Genomic DNA, 20684 nt, shown 5'->3' with positions numbered 1-20684 from the left:
TGAGCAATCAGCAATCCCTGCCTCACAGATAAGTTCCCACTGAGACCATTGATATGTTTAGCTATCTATAAGGGGTTCATTTTTCCTAATGACCACAAGTGTAAGGAGCATTCTTCCCACTGATTATCACACTAATGTATCATGAATTGAAGATATATATTAATTTATATCAGGGGTTCCATGAGACCGAAAAGTTTTTTCAAGGGTTTCTCTATGCTTAAAGGGTTGAGAAAGGTTGATGTAGAGGGTCTAAACCTCAAGTCCACGATTCAAGTAAAAAAAAAAATGTCTAAAATGTAATCCTCAAAGCTATATTAAACCGAAAAGCCAACATGAATTATATTACAGCTTATCAATTCTTAGATGTAATGGTTGCATTAGTTTTCTTTTTAAGTTTTCTTTCTTCTGTTTTCACCTGATGATTTGGCCAGTAAGTCTATTGTTTTTCAAAAGAACAAGCTCCCTTCCTTATGTATCAGTTACAGGGATTGAGACAAACCATTCAATACCGACAGGGATGCTCAAAATGATCAGTTGTATTTATTTATGTAAAACATTTATCCCAAAGGGACAAAAAAATTATTTATTGTAATTGCTTATAAAGTGTTAGCAGGAGTTTTGTTTCAATTTGTTAGAATATTTGAATGTGCAAAACCATCTAACACCACCCCCACCCACAGACTGACAATGCTGCTGTCCAATTGTGCTCATGTGCTCCTTCATCCAGAATGGAGGCACTCTAATATAGGAAGTGTGTTGCTGGCCAGACCACCAGGTGAAAACAGAGGGGAAAAAGCCAAAAAAATCAAATGCAGCCACCACATCTAATGATTGGTAATCTGCAATATATTACATTTTTGCTTTGGAGTTTAATACCACTTTAACTAAATGCTTAGGTTGTTTGGGTTTTTTTTTTTTTATAAAGGGCCAAAGACAGTTACAAATCCAAAGGCAAGGAAGCCAGTTTATAGGTATGATATGGTCTTGCTACACAATGCAGAAGTGGCGGCCAGTGTTTTGAGGGAGCAGGGGCGCCGCCCCCCTATCCATGCGTCCGGCCCCCTAATCTGCGCCAGACACATTTAGCTTAATGGGGTTTTTTTTTTACATCACCTGATTAGAGCCAGAGGCTCTAATAGGGTGATGCAAAGGGTGGGCTTGGGGCGCAGAGCAGTGCGCCCCAAGCCCACCCATTGTGTGACAATAGCGAATGAAAATTCGCTATTGCCACACCGATCCTCCTCCTGGCCAATCAGGAAGCGCGTCCGATACGTACTTCCTGATTGGCTGCAAGGCAAACCCCATGCCATTGGCCGAGGAGGAGGCGGGAGCAGGAGGACTGCAGGAGACACGCCAGGGGACAGAGTGAGGTGAAGCCGCCGCCGCCGGGACTGAAGAGAAGCCGCCGCCAGGTAAGTGCATTGGTCTCGGGGGGGGCCACACTGCATTGAAGGGGGCACGCACGCTGGTCTCTGCATTGATGGGGGCATGCTGTGGCACTCTGCAATGATTGGGGGGCATGCTGTGGCACTCTGCATTGATTATTGATTAGGGGGAACGCTGTGGCATTTTGCATTGATTGGGGGGCATGCTGTGGCACTCTGCATTGATTGGGGGCATGCTGTGGCACTCTGCATTGATGGGGCATGCTGTGGCACTCTGCATTGATTGGGGGGCACGCTGTTGCATTCTGCATTGATTGGGGGGCATGCTGTGGCACTCTGCATTGATTGGGGGCAGGCTGTGGCATTCTGCATTGATGGGGGCATGCTGTGGCACTCTGCATTGATTGGGGGCATGCTGTGGCACTCTGCATTGATTGGGGGCATGCTGTGGCACTCTGCATTGATTTGGGGCACGCTGTGGCGCTCTGCATTGATTGGGGGCATGCTGTGGCACTCTGCATTGATTGGGGGCACGCTGGTCACTCATTTTTCTGTTTGCGCCCCCCCCAAAGAAAATTTTGAGCACCAGCCGCCACTGCAATGTAGTATAGGGTACAGGCAACTAGGAGGAACCCTCATGTAACCTTAACATTCATAATAAAGGTATGAAGTTTTAGAACAGACACAAAACATATCATATAAGTAAGAAGTTAAAATAAGCAAAGACAACTCAACATTTTTAATCAACCATGCCCTCCCACCACCTCCTTCTTCTTACATTCACATTTCACAATTTTATGCTTACTTTTTCATATTTCTGTTATTATATTTAACCACTTTACCGCCGGAGGATTTTGCTGTCTTACGTCCAGGCCACTTTTTGCGATTCGGCGCTGTGCGAATTTAACTGACAATTGCGCGGTCGTGCGACGCCATACCCAAAAGAAATTTACGTCCTTTTTTTCCCACAAACAGAGCTTTCTTTTGGTGGTATTTGATAACCAGTGCGCTTTTTACTTTTTGTGCTATAAACAAAAAAAGAGCGTTTATTTTGAAAAAATAACAATATTTTTAACATTTTTTTATATGAAATTCCCCCCAAAAAAATGTAAAAATCAAATTTTTTAAAAATTTTTGACCAATTTGTTTTCTGCTACCTATGTTTGGTAAAAAAAATCACGATAAGCGTATTTTGATTGGTTTGCGCAAAAGTTATTGCGTTTACTAACTACGGGAAAGATTTCTGTCATTTTTGGTGTTTTTTTTTAACGCGTAATGGCGGTGATCTGCGATTTATTTGGCGGGACTGCGACATTGCGGCGGACAGATCGGACCCTTGACTGACATTTTTGACACTTTTGGGGGTACCAGTGACATTACTGCAGTAATCAGTGCTATACATATGCACTGTTACTGTAAAAATGACACTGGCAGTGAAGGGGTTCATTTTATTGGAGAGGGAGGGGTTAATGCATGCCTGGTGCTTACTGACGTGTGGGGGGGGAGGTGACTGAGTGACAGAAGGACAGACTGGATGTTCAGCTATGCTGAACACTCCGATCTGTCAGTCCCTGTCACTTAGGATCTCCTCACTCGATTCCCCGACGATCGGGGCAGAGCAGCGGCGATCGCCGCCGCTCCTCCCCTGGCCCGACTCCCGCTGTGAATGAAAACAGCGGGAGCGCGCCTCCAGCGGTGCGCGAGCGCCGCCTACAGGGGGAGGAGTCCAGCGACGTAGGTCTACGTCGCTGGACGGGAACGAGCCACTTTGCCGCAGTACGCTCCATGTGAGCGGTCGGCAAGTGGTTAATATACAGGTTGTCTCAGTAGTGGCCAGATAACTCAAGAATTAGTGGAGTGAACAACTGTTTTGAAAAAAATGAGGGAATGGATGAGCCTCAATATGTCTTTTGTCCATTGCACAGTCATTTTGTAAAACTGTAAAGCAGTCAGAATGGACACACATGACTGTCCCCATGTATCTTTATTAAATAATACAAACAATGTTTTAAAAAACATTGCCAATATCATTAATATGTTATTTAACTTACCACATTCACAATTTTATCTAAACGCTTTAAGGGGTAACTGAAAAAAACACACGCACAAAGCCCCTTCTAAAGTCCCATTGCCATTTAACATTTATAGTCAAACACATTTTGAAGACTATCCAGTCTGCAAAGAAATGCGTACTGTCCCTGGAAACCAATTATAAAGAAAACAAAACATTTACATGGCTGAGATATGACACTGTTAGGAAGGAAAGCAAATCTGTTTCTAAAATGGCTGATCTCATCAGATGATGGGTTTATCAGACTTCTAAATGATATACTTCATAACTTCTATACGTATTTTTTCCCCACAGAGGCCTCTTCATTACAATTCATGATCGTGGTCATCTTTCCACAGTAATAAAATCATGGCCTGAAGACAACATTAAGGTAAAGTATGCTCTGTTTTCTTTAAACATAAGTAGTCGGTTTAACACTATTACCTTGTAAATGTAAGCAATTATGGAACTGAGCAGGCCACATAAGGACATAACCTCACACTGCATTGATGAAAAAAAGGCAGTTTCTTGTAAACATAATTGAGATCAGAAACATGCGCAGTAGGCATGTGCCGATAAACAGCAAAGGCAAATAGGTACATCTTGTAGAATTAATGGTCACCATTTTTTCCTATTAGTAGAAATAACAATTCCTTATCAAGATACTCACCCATTTATCACAACATTCTGGGAAAGGTTAGTACAAAAAAAGGAAAAAAAAAGTTGATCCTGGCAGAGGGTGTTACTAGGCTCCAGTAAAAAAAGTTGAGTTGTTAGAGATGCATACAAAAAACATAGCTTAGATGGTCAGGTTTTTAGGTTTTTACTCATGAATTACTGTAGGGTATGTTTATCATTGTTAAAGAAAACTTTTAATAGAAAAAAATGTTTGGAAGACTACAGCCCTAAAAAGGGTACACACTAAAAGAAAATCGGGCGAACGATCGACTGTATTTCCTCGTTGTTTCACAGCCAGTTTGTCAGAACCGAGGATAGAAATAATGTACGAAAATCCACGTACGACAAAGGCTTTTTGTTTTGTTGTTTATTGTTTCTAATCATGTGCAGTCTTTCGTTTCTGATTTTTCTCATCCAAAAATTGTACAAAAACCGTACACATTAAACAAAAAACTTTTGTTTGGTTCCCGTATGAGAAACATTTTGGAGTTTGTCCCTTCACAAATTTTCGTTTGGAAGGTCGGGATTCGCTGTCAAAAATAGTGTGTACACACTACAGTATAAGAAAATTAAATGATCATTCCTCGGAGGAGAATGTTCGCCCGATTTTTTTATAGGGTGTACGAGCTTTGTGCATCCCACATTCTGGTGTTGCTTACTGTTGAACCTTTCTTTCCAGTAAAGCCAGCTTCTTTTCACAGTACTGAACTTCCTGCACTGCATAGGTAAATTGTCTATGAAGGAGGGGGGAGAAAGGGAGCACGCGCCCGTCAGGACCTTCTTCAGTAAACTTCAATATTAGATCCAAGACAATTAATCTATGCAGCACCAGAAGTTCTGGATTGTGAAGAGAAGCCGGCTTCACTGGAGAAAAGATTTCTGCAGTAAGCAGCACTCAGAAGGACATGTGATACTGTTCATTACTGGTAAGTTTTGTGACTGAAGATGTAGGCAAACAAATATTTAAGTTGTAACTTTAAAAAATATTTAATATTAACTTCAGCTTTAATGCCATACACATAAGACTGAAGGCTAAATAATGGCAGCAAGATTATTGTGTGCTAAGTCTAATAGAACATTTCTTTCTTTACAAAATATGTGATATCAAAATGTAAATAAAGAATGACGTCACATAGTGATGCATTTCATGGATAACCTTCATATCCATGAGAAAAAGATACCAGTTAAGGAGTGTACAGGACTCAGGAGTGTGCTACGTACAGAGTGCAGAGTTCAGGAATGCGATACGTATAGGGTGCAGAGTTCAGGAGTGCACTACATACAGAGTGCAGGGCTCAATAGTGCACTACATACAGAGTGCAGAGTGTAGGAGTGCGCTCCCTACAGAGTACAGGTCTCAGGAATGTTCTACGTAAGGAGTGCAGAGTTTGGGAGTGCGCTACATACAGAGTAAAGGGTTTAGGAGTGTATGTACTAAGTTCATGAGTGCTTTATGTAGAGAGTGCAGAGTTAAGGAGTGCACTATATACATAATGCAGAGTTCAGGAATACATATCTCCCAAGCCAGTTTACCCCAAATTCCCCTAATCTCTCCCCCCCCCCCCCCCCCCAGTACAGAGCTCTCCCCCTAAATCCCTCTTTTCCAGTACAGAGCTTTCCTCTCAGCCCCAAATCCTCTCCCACCCCCCTCCCAGAGAGTAGCAGAGAGAGAAGAGAGGGGCTGCTTCAGAAGAGCAGCTAATATTTACTGTAGGAGCATACAGGCTGCAGACACAAGCTTCAGGAGGAGCTGCTGCTGCAAGACTAGAGTAGCTGTGCACATTCCCCACCCCCTCTTCTGCGGTCTCATAGGAATAGTGTAGGGCAAGGGTTTATGCAGGAATTGCCAGGAGAGGAGTGCTGTCATTTGTACACACAGAAGCTAGACTAATGTGTTTGCAAATGACAGTAGTAAGCTGTGAGCAGTGAGCAGGGGGTGTGTGGAACTCGATTCTGCCATGTTCTGGCTAAAAATAAAGCCCTGGGTGTAAGAGATACACTCTAAAAAATTCAACAAAACTCCTAGGACATACAGTATGTCCTATGCCCTACAGAATTTCCTGTGCTTCTATGCCCTGTTTCACATAATTTCCATGCCATTGTGTCCACTCTTATTTTCTGTAGCACTACTTGTTTTAAAACTAACAATGGTAAAAGTAAAACGCCTGTAGATTGCATATAAGAATTCAATAATTTATGCGAGACAATATTGGCAAATAAAAGCCTTGTCTGCCCCCCCCCCCCCCCAAAAAAGTAAGGAAGGGTTAGGCTATATGTACACTGGCCACCCCTAAATGTAACTCTCCTGGTGATTCTTCTGCATTCAGGAGAGGGACATTTAACTGCCCCTTGACTCTGCTGCTCCTAAACTCTGATAAAAACCTATGTGTTCACATAGGCTTTTATTGAGTTAAGTTCAGGGGCTTTGGCAAAAAAAAATGCCAAATGTTCCTAAACTCACTTTTAGGAGCAGCAGTGTACATGAAGCCTCATAGCCCCTGTCAGTTTTATTGCTATCTGTTTTCCCATAGCCCAAATAGGAATCGAGAGGAAATCCTGGTGTGCCACCAGGGTCACCAAAACTAGTGTCCCTATTGCAAGATTTCCCCTCTATTAGTGTTCTTATGTCAACTACTTTTGATTATAACGGTCAACAGGACAAATAGAGAGCGTGAATCTCCCTAACTAGGAGAAAAAAATGAAAAAAAAATGTCTGGTGGTCTAATCCCTCTCCATTCCAAATCGTAAAAAAATGTTTTGCCTTTAGTTACACTTTAATCTAAGTAATGTCAAAGTTATCACTGAATAAATAGGCCCATAACAGAGATGTGAAGAATTGTTATGGTCTATAAGGGTACAAGTGCAGGAGCAGGAAAGGTTAAGATGGTAGAAAGGACAAGCAGATCTTAATTTTTCCATTTAGAGTTACCCAAACTATTTCCAATATTAGCTTGTAATATAGTTGGCCATGTAACTGCTAATAAAAATACAGGATGTGTGTGTGTGTGATGGCAACACATACAATAAGGTTATTGTTCCTAGGCAATGGATTATACTGTATTTAGAAATGTCAATACACTTTAACCCATTAAACAATTATACACAACATTTGTAAAGATGTGTATATGTTTCTGTGGACAAAAGTATCATTGTTATTTGTACTAAGTTATCTCAGTAAATGAAGGTCCGTATATACTTACCTACAGTCAGAATCCTTTCTGGTCCACTCTGCCTGGACTGGATTTGTTATCACAGTCTGGAAAGAGCTTAAATTAGAACTATAGGCACAACTTTTTTTTCATTTTGGATAGGGCAAGGGAGGGTTGTTTTGCCATCTGTGTCCTATTGCAGGATTTTCCCTTCACTTCCTGTCCCATAGCCAAACAGGAAGTGAGAGGAAATCTCTGTAAATCAAGAGAATTCCTTGGGGACCCCAAGGCCACCAGAACCAGTGTACCCATTTGAAGATTTCCCCTCTATTGCTTTTCTGGGGACAACCCAAAATGTGGGTAATTTATTTTATTTTTACTTTCATTGATAATGGTAAACAGATAAATAAAGAGGGTGAATCTCCTTAACAGGGGAACAGATGGCAATGAAAACTGACAGGTGTTCTAATCCCTCTCCACTCTATCCAAACCTAAAGAAAAAAATGTTGCCTTCAGTTATACTTCAAACATTGTTTCTTGTGTTAAAAAATGCTATTGGTAAAAACCTTCAGCTCCCTAAAGCCTCATGCACACTGGATGCTTTGGCCATCTCTCCTAGACGCCTTTCCTCCTGGCAGCAAAGTTTTGGGTGAAAAAACTCTTGACGCTTGTAAAAACATGTAATGCGTTTAGGTGAGTCAAGTGCTTGGGCATTTAATTTACCATTGAATCTAATTAATGCGCAAGTGCTAAATACACCTGGCGTTAATGCACGTTTACACGTGTTTCTGCCAAAACACCGCTGCTTCTGGCCTAAACAATGTGAATACAAATATTCAATGCATAAAACAACCAAATGGTAAAAGCAATTTACACACCTGATTTTAAAATGTTTTAGCACATAGTTTATGTTGTTTAGCACAGAGATAAAATAATATAAATCTGCTTTGTGTTTGTAGGCTGTTGTAGTGACTGATGGAGAGAGGATCCTTGGTCTAGGGGATCTTGGAAGTTATGGTATGGGAATTCCTGTTGGCAAACTCGCACTTTATACAGCGTGTGGCGGAGTAAAGCCCCAGGAGTGTCTGCCTGTAATGTTGGATGTAGGAACTGATAATGAGGTAGGTGTAATATCAGTAGTAAAAATGTACATTTACTCACTTAAAGCCGCTGTAAGGATATTTTTTTTTTTAAATTAAAATAACAAACATGTTATACTTACCTGCTCTTTGCAATAGTATTGCACAAAGTAACCCCAAACCTCTGCTTCTGGGGTCCCCTGCTGCTGCTCTTGCTGTTCTCCTTCTTGGTGTGCCACCATAGGAAGCTGCTTCTTGTGTGGATACATCTGGGGGCTCGCTCCCAAGCCAGCTGTGTGCATCTGCCCCGCCCCAATCATTGCAGCCCGTGAGGAGAGGAATATAGACAAACGCCACTGTAGACAGGCACAGCGCTAGTTTGAGATAGCACACAGAAAATTATAAAGGGTGGTGAGGGAGGGTTACAGCTAGTGTGACATGTTTAAATTAATGTCTAGACTTTAGAACCACTTTAACCAGTTGCCGACCACCCGCTGCAGTTTTACTGTGACAAGGTGGCTTGGCTGCGTGAACCAACGTAACTGTACGTTGGTCGGGTGCAGGGGTAGGGGGCGCGTGAGCCGCCCCCATAATGTGCTGATTCGGTTCAGAACCAGTACACAGGTCCAGGCCAATGATTTTTGGCCTGGACCTGGTGATTGGTTCTGACTAATTCCAGAATGTCCTGTGCCTGTGTAATGTAAACACAGTCACAGGAAATTATGCAATCTCCTCTCCTGGAGCCCTTTTCAGTTCCAGCATGAGTACACAAGCACTACACTGACACCAGTACACAAAGGCACATTTGTCACCCCCTGATCACCCCCCCCCCCAGCTAACCTTTTCACTTCCTGTCACAGTGTCACTATATACAGCATACAGCTAATTTACTGATCACTGTATTAGTGTCACTTGTGATGCAAGTTAGTGCGAAAAGGCAGTTAGTGGTAATTTAGCGGCAGTCCCAGATAGGTTTAGGGTACCAGACATATATCCCCTAATAAAGATTTAACCCCTTCATTGCCCTGTCACAGTGTCACTATTATAGTGTACAGATCTTTTTTCTGATCACTGTATTAGTGTCACAGGTTAGTTAGCGTTAACATTAGTTAGTATCAATCCAGGACAGTGTCAGATTGCCTGCCGCATATTTAGTAATACATTTTAACCCTTTGATTGCCTGTGACACAGACACAGACACACTAAACACCTCCATTACTAGTATAGTATCTGAACGGATCAATATATTTGATCAGATCAGAACTATACTAGCGCCCCCAATAGTTTGTTATAGTAATCCCAAAACACAGCATTAGCAGGATCAGCCCCGACACCTGCCAGCACCTGCGTTTAGCCCCTCCGCCCAGCCCCCAAGAAGTGCAGTATCAGCAGATTACTGTCACTTCCAATACACAGCACACTAAACAGCAGTGTTAGCAGAGTCAAGCCTGATCTCTGCTAGCACTAGCAGTTAAATTTTTTGTTAGTGGTTCAAACAGTCCTTGTCAATCAGGTGCTCATTTACCTTTGAGTTACACTAGGTACCTATAAATGTATTGGCCAAAATGTCCAAACAGAGGTACACTAGTGAAGAGGCCTACACAATGCTGAGCATGACAGATGAGAGCGATGGGGAAGCCTCACTGTCAGAATCAGGCTCAGTATTCAAACCTGTAGAGAGCAGCGGCACCCTGACAGATAGCTCTGACGATGGAGTAGTGATCCCTGCTAAGGTCAGGCGTACCCGACCCCGTTCTTCTGTTGCTGAGGTGCAATAATCACAGGGTTTTCGTATGCAGTAAAGTATCGGTACTAGTGCCGCTCAACCTTCTGGTGAACTTGGGAGCACCAGCGCCTAGTACATCCTGGTCATAGTCAAACCAGCACTGCAGTTACACTTGGTGACATGGCGAGTCCCATAAGTGCAGTTCAAGCTGGTGCGGGGGCTAGCACAAGTAGTGTCCCTCAGCCACCAAGAATTTGAAGACAGGCCTGTAGAGTCCATAGTGTCCTTCCTGATGTGCTTGTAAATCCTGATTGGGAGCCCACCACTTCTGCAGCGCCCATACTTCCCCCATTCACTGGCCAACCCAGAATTCAGGTGGAAACAGCCAATTTTACTTCCCTTGATTTTTATGAGCTGTTTTTCTTGGAAGATCTCTACAGCTCTGCAAATCAGAATTTGCATGGAAACGTATCACTGTTTCCGAGTTTAGAACCTTTCTGGGCCTATCCCTCATCATGGGCATTACTAAAAAGAGTGAGTTGCGGTCATATTGGTCCACTGACCCAATTCATCATATGCCTGTGTTCTCTGCTGCCATGGCCAGGACTAGATGCGAGCAAATATTGCGGTTCATGCATTTTATTGACAATGAACTCTGTCATCCTTGGGGTGACCCTGGATATGACCGGCTCCACAAAATTTGTCCCCTTGTAAATCACTTCAAACAAAAGTTTGCAGCCTTGTATACTCCCCAACAAGCTGTCTGTGTTGATGAGTACCTGATTACATTTTCTGGCTGACTTGTTTTCAAACCGTTTCTCCCCAGCAAACGTGCCAGCATGGGCTGAACGAAAAAAAAGAACATTGCATGTATGTCCATCATCAGAAGTGAGTGGATGCTGGGAGGTCTAATGGTGGGCAGAGATTTCTTCATCCACATCAGTCGATGTAAATGGAGGAATCTGTTAGGTTCTCTTTTTCATTCAGCCCACAGGCTGCATGAAAAAAAGAACCTTACAATATATGCGCAACAAGGACCAGCAATGTACTAGTACACTAGTACATTGCTGGACTTTGAGTGGTCATACCAGGATGATGCCTGCAGATTTAGGCATCATCTTGGTATCGTTTTTCACAGCCAACAGTTGAATTTCAAGCAGTGGGACACCCCCCCCCCCCCCCACTGCCTTACACGTTTTTCTCTGGCTCTACTATCCTCCCCCCCCTTACAAGTTTTTCTCTGGCTCTCCTATCCCCCCCCCCCCCCCGGGTAAGCCGAGACTGCAGCCGGTGGTTCTGTCAGCTGACCATAGAGCTGACTGGAGACCAGAATGGCATTTTAATGACTTCAGCTTTGCCAGATATAAACAGTGCCATTGGGAAATTGGGAAAGCATCTTATCACATCAATCTTGGTGTAGTCAGATGCTTTAAGGGCAGAGGAGAGAACTAGAGTCTAATAGACCCCAATTTTTTTTCAAAAAAGAGTACCTGTTGCTACTTATTGCTATAATATTTAAATATTTAAAATCAAAAACACTGACTTTTTTTTTTTGTCAAACAAGTATGCAATATTTATTTATTTTTTTTTCCAAAAAGGATGCAATATTAGTGGTCATATTGCTTCAATAAACGTCCCGGGTGTGGTAAATTTTGAAACAGGGTACAGCACAAAGTCCAACGTCACAGTCTGGACAGTAGTACCGCGTTTCCTTTCTGATTTTCCTTCCGGTGTCGTCACGTTTGGAACAGCAAACCACACACATCCTTGTGGGTGCAGACTTCTTTTCCGTTGTTGGAATGTGGTCCATAAAGTGACGACCGGTCAGGCGTTCGGGGTTCACAACACCAGCAGCACGGCATCCAGATCTACTTACTGTTGGTTTTTAGTGCCTGAGAAATATGAGCTCAGCAATTTTCCACACAAAGTCCGCATGAACCACAGGCCTGTCACTCTTCTTTCTTAGGAGAATGAATGCGTTCCACAAACACTGTTCCAGGAGATGCCTATTTTTTTATAATATTTTTTCTGTTGTTTCCGCATTGCCCGATAGAAAGTCATGGCCTGGTCAGCTCTGTCCACACCTCCCATGGTGTTGTTATAATCCATGACCAGTTGCTATTTCATAACATCTTTTCCACCTTTTGTATGTATCATGACAGTAGAGATGTTGTGGATGATACTCATCAGGCAGACATCTTTTTTGTCGCGCCATCTCAGTGCCAACATTTTTCCTTTCTGTCAGGCAACTATTTCTCCGGGCTTAAGCTTTTTGTTGGCAAAGGTGGGGGGCATGTCACGCCGGTTAGCTCTAACGGTCCCATACGCATCCGTCTTGTGTTGTAGAAGGAACTCAAACAGTTCTGGGGTTGTATAAAAATTGTCTGTGGTGACACAGTACCCCTGATTCAGCAGAGGCTCAATCAGCGTCAGAACTGAAGCGGTTGCCATTCCATAGCTGCTGAACCTTTCGTTGAATTTGGTTCCTCTCCCAGTGTATAGGACCGAATTCCAAATATATCCAGAGCTGGATTCACACAGCATAAATTACTTTATGCCAAAGCATGCTCTCTTGGACGCAATATATTGTATCCAGCTGAGTCTTCCTTTATAGGCCATTAGACTTTCGTCTATACAAATGTCTCTTTCTGGGACATAGGACCACTGGAAATTTTCCAAAATTATTTGATAAACGTCCCAAATCTTTTTGAGCTTTGGAGCTGGATGAGAAGTCTCGTCAAATTCGTCATTATTTGTAAAGTGCAAATACTTCATAATGAGCGAAAATTTGTACTCCGACATAACCGTGCCAAAAAAAGGAGTGGCCAGTAATTTGTTGGTGGTCCAATACCACTTCTGCAGGGGTTTCCCCACCACTCCCTGCAGAATAATTAGGCCCAGGAATTTCCAGATGTCCGCTTTGGTCATGGGTTCCCACATCCTGCTCCTTGAAAACTGCAGATGCGCTGCGGCTTGTTGCTCCTGGTACCGATTGGTTTCCACAACAATCTTTTCAATAACCTCATCGGTCAAAAAGAGTTGCAGGTATGTCAAGGGGTTGTCCTCCTCAACATCCACACTAATACCAGGTGCTCCGGTAAACGGGAACCTTGGGGGGCGCTACGTGCTCCGTACCGCAGTCGATCGAGCACCAAGTCCGCACATTGCTGGGCACAGTCGCAGCATCATCGCTGTAATCGCTTTCTGCGTCCGATGACGAACTTCCCCACGAATCGCTATCACTCCACTCTGCAAGTGATTCTGTATCGCTGTCGCCCAGCAGGTCATATACCGCTTTTGAGGTTGCGGCGCGCTTGTTTGATGCCATGGTCGCTCTGCAGTATCCAGACACAAGGTACAGGAAAAATGCAGGAAGTGCAATGGAGAAAGCACTGGGGGGCAATCAAAGGTCAATTTATTTTAATTCGGCAATGTAATCCAATAGGATTACAGTGTATCAGTGTGTTTGTGCATTTACTTTTTGAATTTGCCACCGGTTCCACTCCCCTGCGAACATCAGGTCGCAGGAGACGGAAGACGGGGCTCACAGAGGATCGGGAGGAAGCTCCGCCGCCGCACACCACCCGCATATATCGCTGGATCCTGGGGATAAGGTAAGTAACCCCTCTACCAGGATCCAGCAATCTTCCTGGCGGTACCCCGAGTGGGGGCTCGGGGTTACCGCTTTTGGCACTGAAATTTAACCCCGAGCCACACTCGGGAATTCTGCTAGGAAGGTTTAAGAAAGATTGTAGTGATTGCATACAATTTACAGTTTCAGTACTATTTTGACATACTGATGAAACAAGCAAAATAAACCGGAAACATTGCAAACATTTTAGAAATGTCGCCTTGGTACATAACAGTAGATATATAATAATGCAAAAAAAAAAAAAAAAGAAACTTGTGCTAGGTTAAAGAGTATCCGACTGCTGCAATTTACTATTCCTGAATACTGGATTTAAACAATACTCTCAATAAAACAAAATGCGCTGTCCCTTTAAATATCAAGCAAACTAAGTGAATTAAATGTAAAAAAAATTAAATCAATCAATAAAAATATTTCATAAATGTGAATACTCAAAAAAAGACTATATACTCATAATGCAATCTAAGAATTGATACCCATGGTGAAAAAATCAGCTGATTAATGTGAATCTCACAACATATTTCATTAAACAACAAATAAATACATCTGAAAAATTCATATTAAACATAAATAAAGTCCTTAACCACTTAAGGACCAGAAGATTTGCCCCCTTAATGACCAGGCCATTTTTTGCGATTTGGCACTGCGTTACTTTAACTGACAGTTACGCAGTCGTGCGATGCTGTACCCAAATAAAATTGATGTCTTTTTTCCCACTAATAGAGCTTTCTTTTGGTGGTATTTGATCACCTCTGCAATTTTTATTTTTTGCGCTATAAACAAAAAAAGAGTGAAAATTCTGAAAAAATATATATATTTTTCACTTTCTGCTATATAACATTCCCAATAGAAAAAAAAAATGAAAAATCTAATTTTTTCATCATTTTAGGCCAATTTGTATTCAGCTACATATTTTTGGTAAAAAAAATCCCAATAAGCGTATTTTGATTGGTTTGGCAAAAGTTATCGTGTCTAAAAACTAGGGGAAATATTTATGTCATTTTTATTTATTTTTTACTAGTAATAGCGGCTATCAGCGATTTTTAGCAGGACTGCGACATTACGGGGGAAAGATCGGACCCCTAACATTTTTGACACTTTTTGGGGGACCAATGACATTACTACAGTAATCAGTGCTAAAAATATGCACTGTTACTGTAATAATCACACTGGCAGGGAACTGTGAGGGGGATGGGCTTATGGAATCAACACAGAGACCTGTGTTCCTAAATAGGAGGAACACAGGATCTCTGTTTTAATTCCTGAGAGAACAATGGTCTGCTGTGTTTACAACAGGAGATCGCCGTTCTCTTTCCACGGGGAGCGATCGCAGGTGCCCTGCGGCAATTGCAGCCACCGGCCCAGTGAATCAGCTTCCCTGCTGGTGAATGGGGGTACCAGGAAGGAAAAAGCCTCATAGTGCAGTACTTTTAAAAGCCTTTTCTTATTAATAAAAGTTGCACTTACAAATAAACAAAGTATACAGGCAATAAATCAAACAAGCAATGGCCATGGGACCTTCCAGCTCCACTGTGACTAATGACGTCACAGCTCTAGCTTTGCCTGATGCGTTTCTCCATAAAAGCCATGCTCTGGGATTGGAGACTAGTCTGGGATGTCCATTCCTCCCCATATGAATCTGAAGTGACACTGGAAGAGCAAAACTCATACATATGAACCCAGGGAAGCTGCCATAAGATGTGCAATAACCATCCACACAGCATGGACACAAAGAAATGAGCAGCACCCTATATATTAGACATGATATAAAAAAATGTATAAATATAATTACCAAAAATAATATTTATTAAAAAATGTATAAATTAAAGAAAAAACAATTACTAAAAATAAAATGATATATAAATAGCATCATCTAGAGGTTCCATGTATGAATAACAATTCCCTCCACAGGGAAAAATCATAAGAGTACCCAAATCCCCCCATGACAAAGTTGTGTGGTGTCTGAGAGTCCCCGGCACCACATCCCTAAGATTAGAAATGTATAGGAGGAGCAGAGACGGGATGTTAAAGGTGCCAACACAAGTACATGTATAAAACAGTAAATTGTATTATAAACAATTAAAACAATAAACATTTCATTTAAAACCTACATGAAATATCCATACAGCTTATACAGTGATGATGTAGTAACTTCATCTCTACATGTTTCGCCAGATTATAGCTTCTTCAGGAGACTTTACTGATCCATGTTTTTCCCTCCCTGTGGCTAACTGAATATCTCCTTGATTATCCTCCTCGTACTTTATTCATAATGTGGGTTTAGACGAACTCCAGTGCTATGGCACAGGGGAGGGAGGCCCCCAGAATGACCTAGTTATAAATGCACTGTGTTCAATATGTTTATGTAATCAAGTGTTCATTAGTTTATTCATTTAGTTGTACAAGTGCATTGTATGGATAGTAACTAATTTAATGTCTTTTGAATCTGTAGTGATTTCTATGCAGCAAAGTCTCCTGAAGAAGCCAAAGTCTGGCAAAACATGTAGTGATGAAGTTACTGCATCATCACTGTATAATCTATATGGTGTCTTTCAAAAAAACTTGTGTGCCACTCACCAATGGCTGTAAAAAGAAATCAATATATTAACTGATTTCTGCTGTGACTGAGTCAATGCCACTCACGATCAGTCTCTCAGGAGGTTTTTGAGAGTATAGTAGTAGATAAAAAGGTGTGGTAGCTGTGCAAATCACATGCGATGTCTGTGAGATGCAAATTCAGCCATACAGATTGTATGGCTGAATTTGCATCGCATTCGGACCAAACTCGTGCTGGACCCTTTTTTTTGGTCAGCATCAGAATTGGATCGCATGCCTGTTCACACCCATGCCATCCAATTCCTGTCCAAACTGACAGTTTGCACTGCAATATGCAAACTAATCTGGGGGTGTCATTAACTTTGTGTTGACACTCCCAGCAGTTCACATATGGCAGTGTGAACTGCCTGCGAGTCGGGTGCAATGCGGGAACCCGCAGTGGATTCGCAGGGTTCCCGCATCGCACCAATGGGAACTGAACCTAAATGCTAATAAAATAATAATTAAAAGATTCTGCTCCTAGAGTAATAACCTATGGTTCTTCCTAAGTACATATTAACTGTCAAAAACAGAGACCTACAGGATTTAAAATGTTTGGAGAGTGACCAATTTCTTGATCTCAGATGTTTGACTATATATTCTAAAATTAGACTCCCATGTGTTGTAAAAAGAAATCAATACACCAGTTTGCTCATTTCCTAAAAGCCACAGTATGTTTTCGTACAGGTGCCAAAAGAAACAAGAACTATGATTTTATTCCACTAACTCACTTAATCCAGGTGCATCTGGAGTTTGTATTTTAGGACATATGCAATCCAAATTACATTGTTCGAATAGAAAAACAAAACTGTTTAGTAAAAAAATGTTAATTGTCCTTTTTTACAGTGTAAGATCTAATTTTTATGAAAAACATATATGTAGTAATGAGTGAATGCAATAAAATGTAATGAGTGAATGCATTCAATTATTGTACTGCATGTAAAATACACTTTTCCATTTCGTAAGGCAAGGGCTAACATGACAAACCTAGGTACTTGCCAACATTTTGCAGTTTGTAGTATGCAGTTTGTAAAAGGATACCAAAGACCAAGGCTTTGTGAAACATTGTAGTGGATGTGCTTAGGTAGTTTAACAGTTTTAAATGATTTATTTGTTATGTATGTTTCTCTGAAGAGGGACAGATGTATACATGCTTAAAGCATCTCTGTTGCCTGCATTGTTTATTAGCCCATGTCGAAAGAAAGGTAATAAAACTTACCAGTTCAGTGGGCAGCGACTCCTTCCTTGTATGGTCATTATGTACATTTTGCTCATCATCTGCAATAAGATTAGTTATTCAATTTCACACTATTCTAGGTAGGACAGGTAAAACAATAGAATGCTCTGTGTAAAAGTGTTGACCATTAGCAGTGGAGTTTTGTTTTGGAACCAATGGTTGTTCACCTATGGGCTCCTATGAAGAAAAATCCAATTCTGACAATAAGGCTTACCAGATCATCCAGAGTGCAATGTTAGTTTAGTGGGAGTGCTGCACACGTCTATATCATCCATAGTAACCCCTAAAAGCATATGCAAATACAATACTCTAGCTGATCAACAGAACATGAAATAGAGCATATCAGATAGTGCAGATCACTGTTTATTATATATTATAAGCACCAAATTGGACTTATAGTTAAGATCCGTGAGCCGCTAGGAAATTTGGAAAACTTCTTAATCCCCTATTAAGATGATATCAGAGAGCACTATGAGACCCAGCAACAAGAATGCTGCTTGCCAGGATCAATGCCTGGTTCACTATAGTGACTGTTCTAGCTTCTTCTTCCACCTGTTCTGTTAATGTGAGGGGTAAAATGGAATCCACGCTTTTACACTGCAGTGGCCCGTGCCACCTCTATGTGATAACATTTCCAAGTAGTCACTGTGGCTTGCTGAATGATTGGGATGAGTAGAAACATTGTATATGGAGGTCACTCATATGGAGTGGTTGTTACTCAGCATGTACGTCTCAGGACACAGCCAATGTGAATGGCAAACTCCTTGCAATCCAGAGGACCAAAGAATGTGCCTATGTTAGCTAGGCCACTGATGACGTAATGCTGGGCAATATGCAGACTGGAAGGGCAGCTATGGAACTCAATAGACTTTGAGGGTACACAGTAAGGAGGGGGAGCAAAATAGAACTGCATTTGTAGAACAGATCACAGCTGTAAACAGAAAAAAGGGAGGTTAGGAGGGAGTTTAGCTATAAATGTAGGTACAAGTTGCTGTTTACATTTTTGGATACACCTAGTGATCAGACCTATCTGGTGAGCTCTATTTCTTATATTATTGTATTAGGCTAACCCATGTGATAAGATAATCAACATAGATTAATTTTGAATTAAAATACTCAAACAAATATGGGACGGGAGTCACTTTGGTTGGGGAGCCAGTGGAACACAGCTTACCTTATAGAGGTTGGGAAATCCATCTCGCAGCCCCCTAGGCCCCTCCTATGTTTAAGTCACCCTGTGTCTATTAGGGACACAGGGTCACCAAGGAAATGGGCAGGTACTTAATGTACACTAATAAATATAGTGAATATCTCAAGAAATATATGAAGACAATTTCTGGCCTGTTTGATTCTGAACATGTTCATTGAAAGAGCTAATCACATTGGCCTCTGTTCCATGTTCTTCAATGTCAGAGACAGACAGTCTGTTACTGGTGGTCTCTTCCTATTGTCTGTGTATTAAGGTGTGATTTGTTTTCTGTTAAGCCTGTTTGTCCCATTATTAATTGTTAATGAACTCACATGTTGTTTCTGTCCAGATAGCTAGATAATTATTTCAGGTTAATTCTATTTCTGTACACAATTTCATCTGCATATGATAATGTAATCAGGCACCTGACTCGGTGGGGTAATCTGATCAGGAGGGGGATGTTCATCCTTGTATCCCTACAAGCTAAGTTCCGTCTAGTTTTGTATGGGGAGCGGCTAGAATATCTGATAGCTATGTTCAAAATTGGAAGAAGCTGTATACTGATGAAAGCCCACAAACACAGTGTGGTTTGTGGTTCCATTACAATATATAAATACATTATAAGTAATTTTAATTTGGTAGATAGATAGATAGATAGATAGATAGATAGATAGATAGATAGATAGATAGATAGATAGATAGATAGATAGATAGATAGATAGCTTTTTTTCAGCCGCATTACGGCGGAACGGTGTTCTGGCACCTCTGACAGCCCTCTCCTCTCCAACTTATGTCATGTACCACTAGCTCTGGGCACCCAGGGCTGCTGCCCTTGAGTTCTTTGGGTCCCAGCATGGCAACGTACAGCTGCCTGTGTTGATTTAGGAAGCAGCGTCTGTCCCCACCTCTATTCACATTGTAGCATGGAGTGAAGGAGCCCTGAAACTCTGCTCCAGCTACAGTTCTGATAGCTCCTCGATTGGCTGGAAAAAAAAATCCTGCGCATACCATATGGAGCACTGGATGTGGAAGGAGTGATAGAGCTGTGAATGAAAAAGGGGGAGTAAGCTCTCCAGAGACTTAGTTCATGGAGAGAGAACTATGAAAGAGTGGTGGATGGATTTGAGCACAGAGGAGAACTGGGGGGGGGGAGGCATTGTAGAAAGGAGAACTGAGAAAATGTATGCGTGGGGGGGAATTTATGCATAGAGGCGAGCTGGGAAAGTGGCGGGGGATTTGTGTAGAGCAGGGAGCTGAAAAAGGGGGGGGGGATTTTTGCAGAGCGTAGAGCTGAAGTAAGGGGATTTGTGCAGAGCGGAGAGCTGGGAATGTGGGGGGGGGGGGGGTTTGTACAGAGCCGAGAGATAGGAAAGTTGGGGGGATTTGTGAAGAGCGGAGAGCTGGAAAAGGGAGGGGGGACTTGTGCGGAGTGTAGAGCTGGGCAAGTGGGGGGGGATTTGCGCAGAGCAGAGAGCTGGGAAAGTGGGGGGGAGGGTTGTGCAGAATGGAGACCTGGGAAATTCTGGGGGGATTTGTGCAGAGTGGAGAGGTGGATTAGGGGGGGAGGTTGTACAAAGAGGAGAGATGGTTGGGGGCTAGTGGAGAACTGTGAAAGTGGATTTGAGCACACAGGAGAACTGGCGGGGGGGGGGGGCGTTTTAGAGAGGAGAACTGGGAAAGTGTATATGTGGGGGGAATTTATGCATAGAGGTGAGTTGGGAAAGTGGGGGGGGGGGTTTGTGCAGATCGGAGAGCTGGGAAAGTCGGGCGGATTTGTGCAGAGTGGAGAGCTGGAAAAGGGGGAACGATGTGTGCAGAGCGTAGAGCTGGGAAAGTGAGGGGGATTTGTGCAGAGTGGAGAGCTGGAATGGGGGGGGGGGATTTGTGCAGAGCGTAGAGCTGGGAAAGTGTGGGGGGGGGATTGTGCAGAACGGAGAGCTGGGAAAG

The 20684-nt window shown here is 42.3% G+C and overlaps 1 protein-coding gene across 1 annotated transcript in view; it reads left to right on the top strand.

Moving 5' to 3' along the window:
* Positions 1 to 20684, top strand: part of ME1 (malic enzyme 1) — a 399810-nt gene that overhangs the window by 158899 nt on the left and 220227 nt on the right. The window contains exons 4-5 of the mRNA XM_082250089.1: positions 3751 to 3826; positions 8222 to 8383. Coding sequence (XP_082106215.1) covers positions 3751 to 3826; positions 8222 to 8383 — 238 coding nt within the window. The remainder of the gene's footprint in view (positions 1 to 3750; positions 3827 to 8221; positions 8384 to 20684) is intronic.

Source organism: Pelophylax lessonae (assembly GCF_965119305.1).
Source record: "Pelophylax lessonae genome assembly, chromosome: 3".
Classification (NCBI taxonomy): domain Eukaryota; kingdom Metazoa; phylum Chordata; class Amphibia; order Anura; family Ranidae; genus Pelophylax; species Pelophylax lessonae.
Note: the sequence above shows the minus strand (reverse complement) of the source record. Positions and strands in the feature narration are given on the sequence as shown.